The sequence below is a fragment of the Elgaria multicarinata genome, chromosome 1, assembly GCF_023053635.1.
Source record: "Elgaria multicarinata webbii isolate HBS135686 ecotype San Diego chromosome 1, rElgMul1.1.pri, whole genome shotgun sequence".
Classification (NCBI taxonomy): Eukaryota; Metazoa; Chordata; class Lepidosauria; order Squamata; family Anguidae; genus Elgaria; species Elgaria multicarinata.
The window spans coordinates 174,965,666-174,979,550 of record NC_086171.1 but is presented as its reverse complement, the minus strand read 5'-3'; the positions used below and the strand labels follow the sequence as shown (position 1 = coordinate 174,979,550).

The 13,885-nt window shown below is 42.2% G+C and overlaps 1 protein-coding gene across 1 annotated transcript in view; it reads right to left on the bottom strand.

The window, feature by feature from the left end:
* Nucleotides 1-13,520, bottom strand: part of LRIG2 (leucine rich repeats and immunoglobulin like domains 2) — a 53,604-nt gene extending 40,084 nt beyond the window's left edge. Inside the window, exon 1 of the mRNA XM_063143348.1 lies at nucleotides 13,265-13,520. Within this exon, the coding sequence (XP_062999418.1) occupies nucleotides 13,265-13,479 (215 nt within the window). The 5' untranslated portion in view covers nucleotides 13,480-13,520. The remainder of the gene's footprint in view (nucleotides 1-13,264) is intronic.
* Nucleotides 13,521-13,885: the final 365 nt, after the last annotated feature.

Below are 13,885 nucleotides of genomic sequence, written 5' to 3'. Positions count from 1 at the left end.
TTAAGTATTAAGACTAGCACAGACAGCCTGTTTAGTAACACAAAAATTAATGCAAGGGAATCTTGCATAACCCACTGTCAGTTAAAAAAACCCACTCTCAATGCAGTTTGTGGGGGTGGGGGTATGTTCAAATGTACCTTAGGAAAACTATAAAAATAAAACACTTGGAGGAGGAGGTATTAAACATGACATCATTAAAAGTTTTTCTTTTTCAGTAAAATGGTATTGTTGCAAAGAGGTCATCAGGATCAAACAATACTCTACAATATAATGTACAAACATCTACAAGAATGGCGTGGGGAGTCTAATTGACCCTGCAGTTTTTAAAACATGCCATTTAATACACATATAAAATAATTATAATAATTAGAGTATACATTATAGTTGCTTATGATATAGTTATCACCGCTCACTGATGGACAGCTTTCTTGTCACATTCTTCTGTATGTGCTCCCTGCTCACCCCCCTCAACATTAAGATTTGTTGATCATATCTTGTTCCAATTCCAGAAGGAATTCTCCCTTCTCTGATCAAGCTGCTATACTCCTTTCTCCTTTACTGTGTGTATTTCCCTTGACCTGACAGTTCTGGACCTTTGACACTGTTGTCATTTTTTGGTTTGCTATTTTCCTTTGCCTTTTGTAATTAATGATTTTGGTTGTAAATAGCTGCTTTCTGCATTTTTAATTGTTTGTTAAGTGCTTTGCACATCATCATGGCCGACAATGTATTGTATTGTATTTTAAATAACAGTACAGTAATGAGTTGTGAGATAAATGTAATAAATTTCTTGCAATCATAGCACATGCTACTGAAACAGCCTATGCACAATAGCCTATGCATAATGCACATATATACAACCTTTCCACTAAAATGAGTGCTCAAGGCAGCTAACAATATAAATAGAAGTGATAAGTAGCATGTTAAAACTCAGCAAATAAAAACATATCCCAATAAATACATCAAATAAGCACATATCAATGAAAAAGAAAAACCAACAACAGTCAACAGATTAAAACTTATTTCAGCAGTACATCAACTTAGATGATCATCAGTACATCAGCCAAAAGCCTGCCTAAATAAAAATGTGTTTACATGTCTGCAGATGGACAATAGACATGAAGCTAATCTGGCTTCCCTTGAGTTTAAGAGCCTGGGAGCAACCACCATATTGCCACCAAATATGCCTCTGAGGGTGGCAGGACTGAGAGAAGGGCCTCTTCCCAAGGATTCTAAAGCCCATGACGGTTCATAAGGGAGAATACAGTCTTTCAAATAGCTTTGTGCAACATAACCAGAACTTTAAATTGTGCACAGAAACAAACAGTCAGTGAAGCTGTTGTAACAAGCATGTTGTCACATGCTCCCTAGAATCAGCTCATCAACAATCTGGCCACAGCATTCTGGACCAAATGAAGTGTCAAAATACTACTCAAAGGCAGCCTCATGTAGAGGATGTTAAGTAGTCCCAACAGGATGCAACTAAGGCATGTGTTACCATGGCCAGATCTGACATTTCTAGAAATGGGTGTAGTTGACCCCATTTTTAGTGGAAAGGTGGGATATAAATGTAATAAATAAATAAATAAATAAATAAATAAATTTAGTCTTAGTTATGCAAATACACTCCAGGGCATCACCAGGAGTGGCCATTCAGATTTAGGGCTGAATCCCTGACCAACCTTTCAACTAATCAGGAGCACTTCTGTCTGGTCTGGATTAGTGGCACCAGACATTTATCTAGACCTTCAACATCTTCCTTAGATTTGGATGGAAAGGCGAGATAAAGAGTTGGGTGTTATCAGCATACTGACGGCATTGCACCTCAAAACTCCGGACAACCTCCCCAGTAATTCACATATGTGTTAAATAACATGGGGGACAAGATGGATCCCTGAGTGACATCACAGGTCACCAACAACTCCTTCAAGAAGACCTGGAACCCTTTAAAACAGGGACTCCAAGTCCCACTTGGACATGTTTGGAAAGATACTGTGATCAATGGTATCAAAAGTCACTGAAGAGTCTGGCGGAAGCAATAGGAACACACTTGCCCTCCCTCGCCAGTTCCTAGCACAGCAGTCCCATAACCAGGTCTGAAGGTGGATTTAAATTGATCCAGCCATATTCAGAGATACCTAGAGCTGAGATGCCACCACATGTTTCAACACATTGACCAACAATGGAATATTGGAGACTGGCTGGAAATTTTCCAATATAGTGGGGTTTAGAAAGGATTTTCTTAACAAAGGTCTCAACACCACCTTCTTTAGGCATGACAGAATCACACCTTGTTGTAGAGAAGTGTTCACCACTACCCTTACCTACTCAGCCAGTGCTCCAGCTGCTTTTATAAGCCAAGCAGGCAATGGCCAAGCACACACATGGTAGGTCTCACCTCTCCAAGGTTCCTGTCCACATCTTTAGGCACTATAATTTGAAAAGTATCCATTGTAACTGGACAAGCAGAGGCCAAAGTTCCACCCAGTGGACACTACATAAACAATTGTATCCAAGTCAGCACGGATACAACTAAGAAGATGTGCTTCTCAGTGCTTTCCTGTGTCTTATGTATAAGAACAAGTTAATCCTGAAAGCACCTCCCACTTCCAGTCACTGATCCCTCTTCCCCTGCCTCCTGTTCTACACTCCCCCTTTTCTCTGCCAGGAAGACAAGTTCATGCAGTACTAGTACACCTGGTAGGGCTGGGTCAAGCAGGGAAACAGAGCTAACCACTGTGGCAGCTGCCAGTCTTGGCATGCTCTCACACACTTCTCTGGCTCCATCTCAGTCAAAGAAAAGCTGCAGTTGCTGCCACTTGCCATGCTTGCTCTGTTCTGCCAGGAGGAAGAGTGCAAACACAGCAGCGAGTGCTTCCAGCTAGAGAAACATGGCAGAGCACAGTGGCGGCTGCTTACCTCCCCTCTGGTCTCAGCACACACAGTAGAAGAAAGAGGGTGAGATCCCATGCATTGGCGATGACTCTCCGTCTGTGCCTGGGTATCGTTTTTAGTTGCCCAAAAGGTGACCGAATTATAAGTCCAGACAAAAAACAAACCAACTTAATTGAATATCATTGGTGTTATTAGGCTGTGTAAAACACCGTTCAAAGGGGTTTTTCTTGGTGTCATAAGATTAAAACTATGATTAGGACTATTAATATATAACTGGTGTAGTCTCCCTTTAATAGTGGTTCAAATATTTTCCCCTTGTGAACTCATTCACAAGTTATGTTTTTTTCTCTCTGGGAAGAGCAGCATCTTGGAAGATCAACAAACTTCGTTAGCATAAAGTTTTAGATCTGTTTAAGTTTACTTTCCATTTAGCCAACAATGCCCATTTGATTAAAAGCCTTCTGCTTGGTATGTACGAGAATAAAATGTGAATGATTCTAGTATGACAAAGACACAGAACTGAGGGCCAGATTACACAGACAGGAGTGGTCTGAATGGCTCCTATTATAAAGTTTACAAGACTGCTGAAAGAGACATTATACCGGTCTCCCTCAAGAAAGGGGTCATCAGGGGAAGGATGCAGGTTTAGAATACACGTATTTACTTTCTTCCATAAGTGAATAGCTGCCATTCATTCTTATGAGGAAAAATAAAATGCTACAATCAAGGATCCTCTTGGAGTGGTGATGGTTGAAAATCCATCTTCACATCATTGGGTGGCCTGGTCTCCGCTCAGAGGGATCCTAAGAGGGGCATAAGACACCAAAATGCAGAAGGAAATTGAAGATGGAGGAAAGAATTCTGCTCAGTGCATTGACTCCCCCCACACCGACTCACCCATGCTCTAAACAGAGTGTCTCACTTGGCCCTATTCCAACATGGAAGGGCAAAAACTCCCTCCACAGGCCCCGATTTCATTTTGAGCAGAGATGGAGAGAACAAGATGTTGCAGTAGCAGGTTCTATGGGTAGTGGCTGTTGATGCTTATAAGCAGTAAGGTTTGACCTTAACACCCAGTCCCTGGAAGGATGTATGGAGGAGAAAGGCCCAGGAATGTCTTAGAAGGGGTTCTCTGTCCTCATCCCTTCAGCAAATTTACTAGGCATTTAACTTATTTTCCAAATCAACTCTTAAGCCTGGCTAAAGAATACTTTATAATTAGAGACATTGCCTTTTTTAAAAGGGCTAACTGAAAAAATTTGCATGCAGGACAATTTCTGACACTATTTTTATTTATTACATATGTATTTATACTGCTGAACAGCCTAAGCTCTCTGGGCAGTTTACAACTAAAACCATAAAATCCAGATTAAAACTTTAAAATCACATAAACCAGAATAAATTACAGTCCAGGGAAGGCTTGTTTAAAAAGATATGTTTTAGGAGGCGTTTAAAAGTTATTACATTTTCCGCCTCCCGAACCGCACGAAGGTGGGTTTTCCAGGTTGGGCTGGGAAACACCCCTCCCTGAGAACTTGAAAAGCTGTCAATAGTCAGAGTAGAGGTAGATATTCAAGTAGAGGGACCAATGGCCTAACTCAAGATAAGACAGCTTCATAAGAAACACATAAAGCTTTCTGTAATGTAAAGAGAAAGAAAAGAGGGTCGGTGGTGACGGGGTTCCTCCTGCACTTTTTATGGTCATATCTTTGCCATCTCTTTCTTTGTTTCAGGCCAGTTATTAAGTAAACAAATGGAGGAGGAGGGAGAATTTCCTCTGTTTCAGATTAAGTAATTGCAAAATCGTAAACCGCTTTTAGTGTTCATGGCCAGGGCTGACATTACGAACTTTTAAAAACTTAATTACGTTTTATGCAGGTGACTCTTAATGAACAAGATAAATATTCGGCTATAGTAGTAAGAACTATTTACTCTCAAGGTGTGAACTAGTTTAATCCCAGACAGCTCAAACGCTTTGCGAGTTCTTGCCCATCTCCACCCCTTCACACTAATTAATTTGGGGAAGTTGACACAAGTGTAACCTAAACCTTATGTGTGTTTATTTGGAAGCCTCACTGTGCCCATATTTGCCCAGCTCTGGTGCCAACTGTCTCTGTTCTTGGGAAGATCTGAACAGGCCATGGTGACACACAGCTTCTGATTAATAGGAAGTGCTCTATATATTTGTTAGCAGGATGCTTAGAGGTAGGGCAGGCACGGTAGGCTCTTGAGAGAGTTGGCAACTGAAAAGGTTACTTTGAGAAATTCTTGCTAAAGCCAAGGTGGGAAAAATGACAGTGAAGTAACCTTGCCTAATGGATCTGTTAGTCATGCAGGCAAAGTCAAATCTAGCAATACCATGCTAAGCAGAACTGCAAATATTCAATAGGCTTAAGATAAGCAAAATGCTAATATAATTATGTATGCACTTGCCAGCCCAAAGTGATTTCCTGATGCATGACTAAACTAATCTCCAGGTATGTACTAAAAACCTTTCATTGTTACAAAAAGAACCTACTCCCTAAATAGCTGTTGGCTCAGCACCTTCTTTTTTTGAGCACCCATCTCAACAGTGCCCTCATTTTTCCTTTTGAGATAGCTCTGGAAAGGGGTTGTCTCAATTCCTTAGCTTCCAACTGGAACAGCTACTGATGCCACCTGGTCATTACCTCACCTATTTGTATTTTTGTCATGCCATGTAGGGCATACTTTTGTTCCTCTGAATTTTTTGTTAAAACAGTATAAGATCTCCAAGCAGTAGGCTTCCTAGGTTAGTTCCATGCTGCTGAAACACTCAAAGCCTGGCCACAATAGGCAGGCTCCCTTTCTTTGAAATCACTGGTACCAGCCCACTAGAATACTTCTCTTTGTAGCTGTTGGACCAGTGCCATCTGGGTCCATGCTGTTAAAAAGCACCTTGGTCTCCTTGCTACCCCACTGTCAGAAGTACAACCTGCTTGTCTGGCGGCTTAGATTCTTGCTGCTTAGGTTCTTTTTAAAAACATAGTTTTCCTTCAGCTACTGAGATTCAGGAGTTTCAACGTGCCTCAAACTTCAGCTTTAGGAACCAGTCACACAGACTGAAGAAGAGATATCTTCACAAATCTACCCTATTTTGAGGAGGTTCTTGTATGCATTATAGCCTCCTACTCTGCACCCTCTTGTGTGTGTGTGTGTGTGTGTGTGTGTGTGTGTATACAGAAGTTCAATCCATTTTGGGCTACCTTTGGCTGAAGCCCCACCCAACTAGTACAGGCTTCCCTTGTCACCTAGTGAGAAGGATTGCACCCAGAACCCCTTTTGTTTGCCTCCCCATGTTTTCTGCATTGCCCAAGTCCTCATGAAGATTTGGACAAACTGTGGTTCTTTGGAAAAACCACACAAAGTGCTATTAATTAGAGTGAATGTGATTTGAGCTCTAGATAATCTCTTTCCCCTACACCTTTTGTTTCTGTGACTGTGCATCAGGACTAGCCCGATCATGTCACCCCCTGTTAGGACATCCTCTCTCAAAACTTCTCTTTCCACATCCAATGGCTTCCATAAATTAACTGTATGTTGTGTGAAAAACATTTTTGTTTGGTCTTGATAGCCAGTGAAAGTTTCCATCATCATGAATCTGCACCTCCCTGGCAACGTTGGGGAGGAACAGAGTCTTGTCCCTGACATTACACTAAGCTGACATCATGCCCTGAGCACCTCGGAAGCACAATGTGTCTGCAGGTAGAGTCTCTTCTCAACCTCCCCAGCTTAAAGGTCAGATGAAGAACATAGATTCCTTCCACTCACTGAAGTGGGGTGTGGATCATGTTGAACAAATTTTTGATTCCTTGGTAGTGCAAAATAGTACTTCCTTGTCTATTCTGAAACTGCTGCTGCTGTCAATTTATAAATGTATGAATAGTATGGAGAGAAACATATCTGTCCCTTTTCTTCATATGAATACATTAACACACATTTATAATCCCCCTCCTGGCTCACGGCACTCTAGTCTTCTAGGCCACAAATTAGCCCTTGGTAGTAGGAAAGGTGCGCCATTCCTTTGATCCTTTTGGTTGCAATTCACTGGCCGTGATATCTTTTTTCAAATGGGGCAACCAGAACTATACACAGTATTTATTTATTTAAAGTATTTCCCCCCTACTCTTCAGCCCAAAAGGCTCCCGGAGTAGCTTTAATGCACTCAATAAAACAAGACTGTCTCTGCCCACAAGATTACAATCTAGTGACACAAGGAAAAAAGGATGCAAAAGGAAGAGAGAGAAAAAACATGACTGCATTATACATTTACATAAGGGCACTATGACACTGACAGTTTTACTTTAAAAACAGTTCCTTTTACATCCCAAATTGAATTTACATATCTCATTGCTATTTGTGAGGCTGCAATCCTACTCACATTTACCTGGAAATAAGTCTACGTTCGATGGGATTTACTCATGAGTAGACATGCATAAGAGCACTCTGAATGCTAATGTATTCAGTGAACTGTTGACCATGACCCAAAGATCTCTTTCCCAGATAGTCACAGCCAATTCAGATTCCATCAGCATAATTATGAAGTTAGGATTTGTAGCCCCCCCCCCAGTGTACACTGAATTTCACTTCTTTACACGGAATATCATTCTCCCCTCCCTCCCCACAAATTTGGGTTGATCCTTTTGGAACTCTTCAGAGTCTGCTTGGATTTTACCACCTCAAATAATTGGGTGTCATCTGCAAACTTAAGTTTCCTCACTGCTCACACCTCATTTTAGATTGTTTATGGATACATTAAACAGCATTAGTCCCAATGCAGACTCAAAGTGGGGGTGGTGTTGTGGATCCCATTGCTTATTTCCCTTTGTTGTGAAAACTGTCTAATTATTCCCACCTTCTGCTTTTTGTTTTTTATAACCAGTTACCAATCCATAGGATGTCTCCTTCTTCTGTGACCGCTAGGCTTTACTTAGAAATCACTGAACGATGAATTGGTACCTAGTTAAAAAACAGGAAGCAGCAGAAAATAATGGAAAATAACTGTTGTTAATTACGGATGTCAGAGGAATCCATTTTGGGGGTGGAGCTCAGTGAACTTGCGCTGGCTTGGACCCTGACACAAATCTGCCAGCCAGCGCAATTCGGCCTGCATTAAGCTGGAGGATTTTCGGTTGTGCAGCAACAGGAGGATGAGAGGGGAGCGCCATGGGACTCCTCTATCATCCTCCTGCCGCTGCTCCATTGTGGAACCATCCCTCTTTTCCTGCTGCCATCTCGCCTCCAACCTGGAGAGCCCACCACCTTACCTTTCTGATATGCCGGAGCTCCCCTGCCACCATAAACCCCATTTCCATCAATTACAGCTTTACCAGAAAAAAACAGCAACTAATAAAGTTCCTGGATTTGGGGAACAGACCCCTAGTTCAGCTCACAAAGACAAACAGACTTGGGGGAGGAGTGTCCATTGAGCCTTAAAAGGGTCAGATTTAGCTGTGAAGGAAATTCCTATTGTTAACTAGTTTAGAAGTTAAAACTCATGAATGTCCAAACCATGACTGTTCTTTTAAAAATCATTGACTGGTATTGCTTTTAAAGATGCTAAGTTATATAGTGAAGTACAGTCCACCACCATTAAAGGCATCATTGAAAAAGCATGTTCAGATAATGGTAACTAAACACATTTTTTTAAAAAAAATCAAGAATCAGAAGATCTCAAAGCATCCGTATAACTGAGCAAAAGGTTTCGATGGGACATACAAAATTACACTCAAACAAAAGACTCGATATAGAAACAGAAACAAGGCACAACCATTTAACAATTGAAAATAGATGTGTTCCGAAGAGTATAGGTCAAGACATGATCTCTCTAAAAGATTCGAAGATGTACATACATGGGTGACTTTTCAGCTCACATTCTGGTAAAAAATCACCATCCAGATAAAAATAGCAATGTCTTTGTGTGTATTGCAACACATGCAGCCTAATCTAGGTATGTTTGCTCTTAGGTATACCCTGCTTTGATCAACAGGGCAGCCTTAGAGTGAAATGCATTGGTAGAGTGTCACTTTAAATGATAAGTGGGATCAGTTCAATGAGACTACCTCATTCCCCTAGTATCAGATTACATGTATCACAGTATGTTTTCTAGAAGCATAGTCTCCAGCCACTTATTTTCACCTATGGACTGTTTAGTATACAGTCTTACACAACAGAACAAAGTCACAAATTTATTGCACAATTTGGAACATTAGATGCTACGTGAGGTGCCTCCCTTATCTTGATTAAATAAAGCCCACGCTTAGTAGCAGAGCATTTTCTGAGAGTGGGAACCATTAGCAATGATGGCACTTTCCTAAAGCTTTAAAAGCCAACACATTTTTTTCAATTAAACTTAAAAGAGCAGCTAGCAGCTGTTCAACAGATTTACTCAAGCAAGCAGCAGAAAATCTCTCTCATACTGTGCACTTCTGGCTGCAATCCTACACACTCTTTCATGGGAGCAAATTCCATTGAACTCAGCTAAACTTACTTTCATGTAAACATGGATAGGATTGGGCTGCAATCCTATTCAGAAGTACCAATAAATGATAGATTAAAATTAAACTGCACTAAATGATCACATACATTTCGTAGTCATTATCTTTATAAGAGAATAATTAGGCCTTAAACTTTTTCGGACTTAGGACATTTCTACAAAAGAAAATTAAATATTGTAAAAAAGAAAGTGTTACAGATCTTTTATTTAGAGGGACACATTAGGCTGTTGCAGGAAAACACAACAAACTGTCCTGTGCATACACACAGGTACAGAGAAGGGAAACTGTAAACAGTAGGTCCAAAAGAGCATGAAATGCAAGAGCTCTTTGACATTTCTATGCAAAGAATATACATCTGAACTTGTATACATTTGAGCTTTGCACAGAAATGTCACAGACCCCATTGTTTACAATTTTCTCTCTCTGTACTCATGTGTGTATATATCATCTGCCAACTGAGGATAACACTTCATGCATCTTGACAAAGCAAGCTCAAATGTACAAAACCTTGTGCCAGAATAAATCTGTTAGTCTTTAAAGTGCCACAAGACTCTTTTTTGTAGAAGGCTACTTTAGCCCACCCTCTGCTATCTTGTCCAAGTTTAGAGGCATGACAAAATCACAGTCCCCTGGCTTGAGTAATATGTTCAGGATATTTGAAGTCACTTCATTAGCAATTGTCTTACTCATTTGCAGTACAAGTAATGCTGTTAGGAAGCAGGTTAAGTGCTCTCATCATTGAAGTACTTGGCATTAAGGCAGACTAGGAAAGGTCAGAAGCAGCTCTAGGCTAATGACCAATGACTAGAGAATATCACTGAACACAGAATTAACAACCACCCGGAAGAAAGGATTCTATATACTGAAATGTTTCTTTCATGATATATTTGAAACATAATACAAATATGTAAACCTACACCACCTTACTCTATTATACTCATCTCTTGTATGTAATTTGGAAACACTTGTTATTCCATGTATTCAACAATACTTAGCATAGGGTTCCTGTAGCCATTCACATGGCTTCTTTATAACACCCCCAAATCCTTCTGCACCAAACTATAATCTCCAGACTCATTGTAGGAAGTCATGACCGCTAAACTGATATAAAGCTCAACTTTGTAATGTAAGGTTTTATAATGTCGGTAGATACTCTGAAAAGGAATAGAGACAATGTATTTCTGAGGAACTGCCCCAAGATTTGCATTTTAGAAACCAACAGGGTTGAAAAGGTTGGACTTGAAAAGGTTGGACTAAGAACCACAGAAACAGAAGAACCCAATAAACCACAATTACATACATAGCTGATGCTCAAGGCACTTTACTAAATGTTTTAGAAGAAAAGAAGAAATCATAATCTGTCCCAATATTTTCAGTGAAACAATTAACAGGCAAAAAGGAACATATCTGAAAAGGTCAATGATATACTGGTCTACTCAATGGAGAATACCAAAGTAGCTATCTATCCTCTCCAGCTGCACAAAAACAACCATGCTGGATCAAACCAAATGGCTAATCAGCAGCACACCAGGGCAACAGTCCTCTCTCACCACTGCTCCATAGAAACTGGTATGCAGAGCCATGCTACCTCTGATCCTGGAGTTAGCACATAGCCATCATGGCTAGTAGCCACTGATAGCATTATCCTCCTTGAAATGATCTAATCTCTTTTATCTAAAGTTGGTAACCATCATCACAACTTGAGGAAGTGAACAGCATTATCATCTGCTGTGTGAAGAAGTACTTCTTTTTGAATGTCATAAATCTCCCACCATTCACTTCATTGGATGACTCCAAGTTGTAGTACTGTTAGAAACAGAGAAAGCTCTATCCACTTTCTCCAAGGCATACATAATTTTATACATGTATATCATATTCCCCCTCAAACTAAATAGCGTCAAACATTATAACCTATCCTTGTTGAGAAGTTGCTCCAATCCCTGATCATTTTGACTGCCCTTTTCTGTACCCTTTCCTGTCTACAATATCCTTTTTAAGGCATGGTGAACAGAACTGTACACAGTATTCCAAATTCCAGATTTATGTAGATGCATTATAATATGGAGAAATTTATTTTCAGTCCCTTTCCTAATGATCACAACATAGAATTCATCTTTTTCACAGCTGTCCAATACTGTGGGTTGATGTTTTCACTGATGTTTTCACCAAGACTTCACACAGTGCATAGTTAAACTATGGAATTCCCTACCAGAAGATGTGGTGATGGTCACCAATTTGGATAGCTTTAAAAGGGGGTTGGATAAATTCCTGGAGAAGGCTCTCAGTGGCTACTAGTCCTGATGGCTATGTGCTACCTCTAATATCAGAGGCAGTAAGCCTCTATACACCAGTTTCTGGGGAACATCGGTGGAAGGGTGCTGTAGCAACATATCCTGCTTGCGGATCTCTGGTCAACAGCTGGTTGGCCACTGTGTGAACAGAGTACTGGACTAGATGGACCCTTGGTCTGATTCAGCATGGTCCTTATGTTCTTATGTTCATTTCCAGAGCAGTAGTCATGATAGCCTTATGTAACTCAAAGACTAAAACAATTATCAGAGTATGAGCTTTCATGGACTGCAGACCACTCAGTCTATGAAAGATTAGGCCGTGATAAATCTGTTAGTCTTTAAGGTGCCACAAGACTCTTCCTTGTTTATGTGAAGTTATCATTTGTTGCCCCAGTGTTCATCATTTAACAATTACTTACATTGAACTATGTTTGCCTTCCCCCCCCCGCCCCCATTTCCCCCATTTGGACAAATCCTTCTGGTAGTGTTCATAATTCCTTTTTGTTTTTACCATCCTGAATAATTTGATGCCATCTGTAAGTCTCGCTACATTATTGTTCGACCTTACCTCCAGGTCATTAATAGACAAGTTAAAAATCACGGCTCTTAATAACACAGATCCTTGGAGGATCTTCTTACATCACTCCATTGTGAGAACTATCCATTTATTTCTGCTTGCTGTTCTTTAACCGGCTACTGATCAAATAAACATACTTCAGGATTTCTCAGTGTACACACACCCCTTCATGACACTGCAAACATTCTCCTATCTGGCAGCCTTGAAATACATTGTGTTAAAGCAATATTGATGGATATCCCTTTCTCTGGACGCTTGACCATTATGGCAAAACTTAGAAGTGCTCTTAATTTTAGAACATTTTTAATCCAACAAAAGTAAACAGAACATACCCCAGATTCACCAAGGCCAGTTTCAGACAATCAATGCCATCCCCTGCCCACCTTCTCACTGGTATATAGACTTGGGAAGGCTAGAGCTATATAACCTTGTCTAGTAATATGGACCAACCGGAACGAGGTTGTCTGAAGGGTTCCGAAGTGCTATAGATGACACAACACAATTCGGCAAACTATTTTGCAGCATGCTTGAAGTAGATCCAGCGCCCGCTGGAACCCTTCGAACAAGCGAGTCGCACACGATCCTCAGCATTTAGTAAATACAAAAGTCAATTTACTATCTGAAGAGTTCGCAGAGTCGGGAAAGAGAAGAGAGAATCCAAACAGCTTCCATTGTTTTGAGACACTGAGTCCCGGCACCGTCAGAAGTACGGAGGAGCCACACGACCATTTCTCTTGGCCTTCCCTTCTGTGTCAAGGTACATAACCTCGCGACTCACTTTTCGCCCTCAGTATAGACAAAAACAAAACCTGTTTCACCCTTTTATGATCTTAAAACAGCAACTCTGCCACGGAGGGAGTGTGAGACGCACCTGCCGTGTCGACGGGGCGGAGACCCCCAGCCCGGCCCTCCCCTCCTTCCCCGATACAGCCAGCCAGGTAAAGCCTCACCAGCCCGCTGTGGAGGGAGTCATGAGCGATACTCACAGCGCGGTGATGCTAGGAGGCAACGGCGAGAGCAGGCCCGGTTCCAAACTCCGGCCGGCCGGACGGAGGCGGCTACAATCCAACACTCCTCGCCGGCAAGGACAAGGCGAGGCGGCGGCGCACGGCTCCCCAGCCGCCCCCTGGAGCAGCAGCAGCAGCAGGAGCTGCGGCGGCATTGGCGGCGCCCCCCGGCCAAGCCCCGAGCTCCACCGCATCTTTCCTCCTTCCCTCGCTCTCGCTCTCCAGTCCCGAAGGCCCAGGCAGGCAGGCCGCGCCGCTACCAGCTCGGCCGCATACACACCCCGCCCCCTCGCTCGCTCGCTCGCCTGCCTCCGCGCAGACCGAGCCCAGCAAGGGGAGGAGACAGCTCGCGCCTCGATGAGTTCTGCGCACGCGCGCCAAAACTGAGGCGGGGGTCGTCGCGAGGGGCGTTCGGGAGAGGGGCGTCGTCGTGGAGGCGCCTCTGGCGGCCCCAGGGTGGGAGGGTCCCGCACGTCGTCGCCTCGGTAGCTGTGAGAGGGCGAAGAGCAGGGCGAGGCGGAACGTGAACAGCTTTCCACGTTTTGGACTACAGCTCCCAGCATTCCTGGCCATGCTTGCTGGGGCTGATGGGAGTTGAAG